The sequence below is a fragment of the Crocuta crocuta genome, unplaced genomic scaffold (assembly GCF_008692635.1).
Source record: "Crocuta crocuta isolate KB4526 unplaced genomic scaffold, BGI_CrCroc_1.0 scaffold323, whole genome shotgun sequence".
NCBI lineage: Eukaryota > Metazoa > Chordata > Mammalia > Carnivora > Hyaenidae > Crocuta > Crocuta crocuta.
This window is the reverse complement of record NW_027536465.1, coordinates 3,162,198-3,169,428: the sequence shown is the minus strand read 5'-3', so window position 1 is coordinate 3,169,428 and position 7,231 is coordinate 3,162,198. Positions and strand designations below refer to the sequence as shown.

Sequence of the window (7,231 nt, the reverse complement as noted above, 5' to 3'; positions counted from 1 at the left end):
GCCCCGCATCTCAGGTGCATGCTGTGCCTGTTCTTGGACTGTACCCACTTCTCCATGAAATCTAGAAAGCTACTTTTTCTGCCCCAGATGACTTTTATGTAAAGTGTGTGGGCTGATGGCTTAGAGAAGTAAAATTTTTCACCGAAGAGCTACTGTGAGGGTACAGAAAGGGATGACTTTGGGTTACTCTAGGTTCAAATCCCAACTCTAAGCTAAATGCGCAGAGACACGAACTGACTTCACATTCAAGTGGATTTTCTGCCTCCTAGGATCGCAGCATGGGTTACAGTACACTCTGCCAGGCCCTGGACAGAGAGCAGGCTCCCACACACTGCTGTCAGGGTTAGAGCCAGACACCTGGATGTGCATCCGAAGTGCTTCCTGAACTGGGCCAGACCTCAGCCTCTACAGAGGCTGCCGAGATGGCCACTGCGGTCACTGGACAAATTCTAGCCATGAGTGTGACCATCTGAGCAGGTCTCTACCAGCCCCTGTGACCAGTGCCTGCTCCTTCACTCAGGTCCTCTCTGCTGCACCACACTGACCCGTTAAGACTGGCTGTACCCATTCCTGGCCTCTGCTGCCTCGGTTTCTGTTGAATGGTGTTCTACTCTAGTGGGACTGGACCCACACCAGTGGCTCTGACAGGCACCAGGAAGGAGGTGCATCGGCGGAGCCATCCACGGGAAGTATGAGGCACTAAGCCCCCAGGGAACCATGAAATAAAGGAGAGGACTTCCTCTTGTAGCCTGTCCCCAGTTCAACCACTCATTCTCGTCCTCAGGTGGTACCTGTTGAAATGGAGTTTGCTGGATCTAAACAGACTGCTAAAGCAAGGTTTCTAGAGCCAACTGCTAGTAACCAGTTGTGTGATGCCTGGCTGTTCCTTGTTGCTAAGCCTGCAAGGTGGGGGACTGGATTCATTTCCAAGGTCCCTTTTAATTACGAGCCAACTTGAAACTTCAACGGGCCCTTCATTCCTTTATCTGTGTTGCCAGGATAGTGACCTTAACCACTGAACCTCTCAAAGAAATGGGGAGGCCGTGGAGAACAAGTTCTTGTTCAATTTGATGCCAGCAACTTCTTCAAAGCGCTGCTAGAGAAAGCAGCAGTGTGAGCAGCACCAAGTCAGGGGGTTTGTGGGGTTGGTGACAAGTATCAGGGAGGTCCCCACTGGATTTTTTGTTACTGTTTCATGGTTGATTACACCTGTCTGCTATAGTTTTTGGATAGGCCCCAAAGGCAGCTAGGAGGCAAGGACACAGAAGAGGTAGGAAACGAGAAGCATCAGTGCTTTGGACGGCGGTGACCTTCACAGGATGAAAATGAGCTCAATTTCAGGGAAAAAGCAGAATTAAAAACCAGCATGAAAATGCTCAGAGACCAATTAACTTTTTACTGTGAGCAAGAGTGGATATTGTAAGATTCATCTGACAGCGAAGCGCCATGTGGCTCAAGGTTTTCTTAAGTGAATTCTGTCCTGTGTCCAGGGGCTTCAAAAAAAAAAAAGGCCACTAACAAGTAAGATGAGAAACAGTTGTAAAGATGGCTGCTTGGAGAAGGGAATGGTAGACTCATCAAGGGCAGTCTTTCTCCAGCTTAAAAAAAAAAAATATATATATATATATATATAGGTTTCCTTTCACATTAACTTGAAATTTTAAAACAAATGACAAAAACGCTGGGAAGTTTTGAATATGCTTCTTCCAATTCTTTGCACCTCCCTCTGGAAGGAAGCTGACAGCTGTCTGTAAGAGGAAGGGGAGGGAAGATGCCGGGATGCGGGCCTGAGGGGCAGAGGTGAAGAGTATAAGCAGTCTTTGACAAGATGACGGGCCTGAAGAAGATACAGAAGTCACTGGCTTCAGGGATTAATCAAGGCCACAGCTGGCGGAAGAAAATCGTCGCAGCCCTTGCATCCACGCGGGACCGCTAAGCACAGCCTTGAGAACAAACAGCTGGGACCATCCCTCCCTTCCCCGGAAGTGGATGAAATTCTAGGGACAGGTGCCACAAGGAAAAGGCTGCAATCCCCATGACAGAAAATACACATTTATTAGAAAACAATGTTTGTTTCATGATGAGAGTAGAAAAATAACACCGTGAGCTACTACAAAAGTTCTGGAGCTCAGTCTCTGAGGAACGAGGTGAGAGGCTTTAGTGTCACTCTGGGCTCAGACACCCTGAGGCTCTCTGTGCTGGGGCGACGGGGGACACGGCACTCACGGAGAGTGCGGGGCTCCGGTCCTGCTGGAAGCCCAAGGAGCCTACGTGGTCCACACGCGCGGCTCTGGCCACGAGGATCACAGAGAACTCGAGGGCAGCGGGGAACTGGCTCTGAGAAGGGCCAGCCCCGGCCAGCCTTGCCCCTCCCTACACTGGAGTGCAGAACAGTCTCGGGCTGATGGTCCGGGGTTAGAAGATGACGCCCACTGGCCTCATGCTCAGTTTGTTGCCCAAAATGTCTGTTGAGGAAAAGCTGCAACCCTTCCCGGGACACCATGACCCAATTCTCCCTGGTGGGGCTAAAGACCAGAAGTATCTGTGGCCTCAGCCCCTGAGGGGCGCGGGCTGAAATTTTTGTAGTTCAAATCCTGTCCAGACTGATGGCCGAAAGAAGGAAAGAAAGAAAGAAAATGTTAAAAGACCAGAGAACGAGAGCTACTGGCCTGAGCTATTCTGTATTCCAATCCTCCTGGCCCCAAAGAATGAGCAGAATGTCTTCCCTGAGTAACTTTCAACCCTAAATAGGAAAAGCAATCCCGGAGACACCCTCTGCCCCCTTAACAATCCTTCAGAGATCCCTCAGGCTTCAGAAGAACAGTGAACCCCTCCCTAGGACAAGATGGGAACCCCGCCCTCAGGGGACAGGACGTGGTCCTTCAGCAGCAGTACCTGGAGAAAGCAGTCAGCGTGAGCACCTCGAGCAGCAGCTCGGAGCCACAGAAGAAGAGCAAGATGCTGTTCATGATGGCTTCCAGGCGGAGCACGTAGGTCTGCAGCAGCAGGTAATATGAGGCCATCATGGCAGATGGGAAGGTCAAGGCCACACTAATACCAAGTGGCATCTTTCGTTGGCAGAGGTTTCCCTTGGTACCTGTCAGACACAGCCCATGGGGTCACCTCCAGTGGAGGCCTCTCTCTGGGCTCGGAGGAAATGTCAGGGGGATGGGATGGGATGGGCCGGCAAGGCAAGGCAGAGAAAAATGACCCTGAATGGAGAGGGGCACGATTATAAGTGGGGTCCCACTGTGCTAAAAATGAGGGGCTTTGGAGGAGCCATTAGGATTGGAGTCATTCACACCAAGGGTCCTGCTTCAGGTCTGGCTCCCACTCCGGGGGCGACGGATTCTTAACTTCAGAGGAAATATTTTTTTTAAGTATATAATCACTGAAAATTTTCCAACTAATACAAATACAGAAAATACATGTAGAAAACCTAGAAATTTAAAAGACCCCATGACTCCTCACTGGAGATAGCCAGTCTCACGGAACGACATATATTGTTTCAGATTTTGTTCTGTGTGTGTAATTACATATTACTATTTATTATTATAAAAACAGAATTGTACTCTACATACTGTTTTCAACTTCTATTTTTTTCCCATTTAACAGGAGTTAGACAGCTTGACACATATAACTACCTTATTCTTTTCTTAATGGCTATGAACGATTTCACTGACGCAAGTCCATAATTTATTTAGCTAATCCTGTATTGACAGCTGTTTAGGTGGTTTCTAATTTTTTTTTTAAGCTTTTATTGTTTTAAGTAATCTCTACACCCAACATGGGGCTTGAACTCACAAGCCCAAGGTCAAGAGTCACTCGCTCCATGACTGAGCCAGCCAGGCGCCCCTCTAATGTTCTGATGTTACAAAACACAGAGATATCTTTACATATCTGTGGAAGTGTTGGTTTTTTTTTTCACCCAATTTTAGAAGTGTAATTGTTAGGTCTAAGAATACAATTTTACATGGCAAAACTTTTAGCAAAATGACTGCTGTCATGTATATTCCCGAAGAGTGTGGGAATTTAGAGACCTGGCCCTCACACCCATTCTAACACTAGGTATTTGGAACACTTTTTAATCTGATGGGTGAAACTGTTACCCTGTTGTTTCAATTTGCTTTTTATTAGTGAGTCTGGGCATTTTGTCATGATCATTGATCCTCTGGAAGTATTCTTGTGTGAACTAGTGTTCCTTACCAGTTTTTAAAATTAGGTCGTCTTTTCCTGAGGGAGTTCTGTGAGCCTTCTTGATCCTTTGTTACATGTTGCAAAGATTGTTTCTTTTTAATGTTTTAACCCTGCTTTATGGAATGAGCTATTTACTAACTAGTAAGAGGTTTGCTCCAGGTCTCTGAGGGTTAACGTGTCCTATGGAAATCCCTGTTCAGGGGCACCTGGGTGGCTCAGAAGGTTGGGTGTCTGNCTCACACCCTTTCTCTCTCTCAAAAAAAAAAACAAAAAAAAAAAAAAAAAGAAAGAAAAGAAAAGAGATCCCTGTTCAAAGAAGCGGAGGGGACCTGAGTGCTGACTTATGTGACATATACTGCCTTGAACATGAGAGTTCCTTCCAGTCAAATCTATCCTCCCAAGCAAACCAGGGAGAGGAACCAGTTAGAAAGGAACAATCTAAAGTCTCATGCTACTGCCCACTTCTGCCCCTACAGGGCAACACACAAACAGATTTTAACCCAAAATATGAAGCCACTTGAAACTTGAGAGATGGAATAATGGGACATTATTGGATAAGATCCAATCTCTTATTGTGAGACTAGGTTAGGTACTTGTTCCCCTTAATCAAGCTACAGATAGCAGTTCTTCTCAGAAGGAATGGAAATATTCTCTGAACAACACTCACCAAAAAACAGTCGGATCACTTCAATTCCAAGGTAAAGGAGAAGCATCACCACATCCAGGACTAGATTGGCTGTCGGATACGGTAGCAGGAGAGCTGCCAGCACAAAAGCCAGAGTTTGCAAACCACATACACGAGCCTCTGCAAGAACTCCCCACCCCTGGGGGTACTGAGGGCATGGGCCTTATCGGCCTTCCATGAACTAGTTCAGGAGATCTGGGCAGGATCGGTTAACCTGCTGCAGCCAACTCACAGTGCAACCATGGCCGTCTGTCAGAGGCACGCGCGCTATTAGCGGATTTTACTCCTAAGTCAAGGTCTGTGAGGACTCCATTCTCCAAAATGACCGGATCTACAAGGGTACGCTAGCCGCTGAATAGTTTCTGAGGGTCACCAATGAGCTTAACGTGCAGTTCTGGAAAGAGGTGATGGGGAAGAGTAAGGATGGGGAAGCCCATGTTCTCAAGCTCGGGCAATTCTTGCTGAAGGGCTTCCTAGCGAATCATTCTCAAAGAAGCCATATGATGGAGAGACTTCTACCTTGCAGCGAAGGGGAGCTACAGAGAAGAATGAAAAATAAGAAGGCTCTTGATGGAAGGAGTTGGCTCTGGCCTGAAGTGGGGAAGGGATATTGGGGCAATGGTGGCCAAGCCCCAAGCCTTACCTTTATACAGAAATATGAAGAGTTCCAGCAGGAAATAGGTGGCATAATACCACCCGTTCAGAAAGAACAGGATTTCCAGCGGGGTGGAGGACAGTCGTTTACCTGAAAAGATAAGCACAAAAAAAGAGGGTTGGGCGGGAGGGCAGCTCAATCTCTGTTCTTCGAATGGTTCTGTGTCTAACTTGAAGAAAACACGAGGTTGCAGCTAGTGGAAAAGGCCATTCGGGGCACTTCCGATTGATGATGATGATGATGATGATGATGATGATGATGATGTGTGTGTGTGTGTGTGTGTGTAGGGGGCTTCCTTCAATCCCCTTTTCCCTTTTCTCCCCCCTGGAATCACCGTCAAATTCGACTGGGCTTCGGGGTGAAAGGCAAGGCCGCTCTAAGATCTAACCCCGTCACTACCTGGGAGAAGAAATTGGAGCGCAGAGACCGACAATCGCCTGTTCCAGGTCACACGGCAAATCGGTAACTGAGCCGGCCTACAACAGGCCGAGCCCAGGATTGGGGGGGTTTCTGAGATCTGCACCTCAAGACCTTCAGGGTGGGCGGGGCTCGAAACCCCACTCTGGACAGGTGAGGAATGATGTCCCTAACACCCGAGAACGAAGAGCTTAGGGCGAGCTCTAGCAAGGGAGAGAGGGGCTCTGAAGGCATCGGGACCAGCGACTCACACACCTCCGGAATCTCACCTCGCGGCGCCATCTTCAGTCCCCATGGAAACTGCGTACGCCGCTGCAGCGGCTCCCAGAGCAGCGAGGTGCGGCCGGAAGCAGGAGATGGAGCGACCCCGGCTTTTGGCCCCTCTGCTCGCCCCTGGCACTCTATGGTTTCCAGGGCCAGGGACGCCCTGGCTGCGCGTGCGCGGGGAGGGCTGCTGGCGCAAACAGCTTTCGCTGGGATTCCGTTTAGCTGAGTATAGGGGCTCAGCGGCTGCGCCGGGGGCCGTTGTCTGCAGGGCTCCGGGGCAGGGACAGTTCTCGCCCTACCCCCCCTCCCCCAGCCCCGGGTGACAGTGCACTGGCCGATGTGGCCAGTTGTGGGAGTGTGACCGCAGGATTGGTAAACAGGCCCTCGCCCCACGATTTCTAATAGGGGTCTTAATGAGAAAAGGTTTGCGCGACGGTGCCCGGCCAACGCCTGGTAGGGGTTCGCACTGGTCTTTTGTGTGGCCGACTTACATACCAGATAGCGGACACCAGAGCGAAGCCGAACTTGAAGCTCCTTCCAAGGAGCACGGATGAGACACACAGATGAAACGTGATCACCGCGTGACCCATAACGTGCAGGGAGTTGGGAGGACAAAGTACTCCCGGGTGGGAACTGAAAGACGTTTCCAAAGGGCACCTGGATGGCTCCTTCTGTTAAGCTGGGACTCTTGATTTTGGCCCAGGTCATGATCTCACATCTCGGAGCCTTGTCAGGCTCTGCCCTGAGGACTGGGAGCCCGCTTGGGGTCCTCTCTGCCCCTCCCCCGCTCTCAGGCTGGTGCGCTGTGTTAAATAAGTATACACTAAAAAACAATAATAGAAACACGGTCTCCTTAAAAAAAAAAAAAGAAAGAAAAAGAAAGGTTTCCAAGAGATGGCCTATGAACTGGGTTTTGTAGCCTGAATACAGTGTGGCGTAAAGTGTGTGACTTCCCTCAGGGGAGTGGAAAGAATACGGTTTTCGGTGGACTCCAATTGACTCGGCTGTTA

At 49.3% G+C, this 7,231-nt stretch overlaps 1 protein-coding gene across 6 annotated transcripts in view; it reads right to left on the bottom strand.

The window, feature by feature from the left end:
- Positions 1 to 1,376: 1,376 nt before the first annotated feature.
- The window catches only part of TMEM216 (transmembrane protein 216), a 6,351-nt gene continuing 496 nt past the window's right edge, over positions 1,377 to 7,231 (bottom strand). Inside the window, exons 1-6 of one of the 6 annotated variants that reach the window (XM_077748748.1) lie at positions 6,210 to 6,296; positions 5,526 to 5,627; positions 5,115 to 5,276; positions 4,865 to 4,957; positions 2,896 to 3,097; positions 1,377 to 1,598 (exon numbers count right to left, since the gene is read on the bottom strand). In XM_077748748.1, the coding sequence (XP_077604874.1) occupies positions 1,496 to 1,598; positions 2,896 to 3,097; positions 4,865 to 4,910 (351 nt within the window). In that variant the 5' untranslated portion in view covers positions 4,911 to 4,957; positions 5,115 to 5,276; positions 5,526 to 5,627; positions 6,210 to 6,296 and the 3' untranslated portion in view covers positions 1,377 to 1,495. Of the gene's footprint in view, positions 1,599 to 2,030; positions 2,604 to 2,895; positions 3,098 to 4,864; positions 4,958 to 5,114; positions 5,277 to 5,525; positions 5,628 to 6,209; positions 6,326 to 6,716; positions 6,790 to 7,231 lie in introns of those variants that run through there. The other 5 variants (XM_077748746.1, XM_077748743.1, XM_077748745.1 and 2 more) reach the window with 5 other exon arrangements.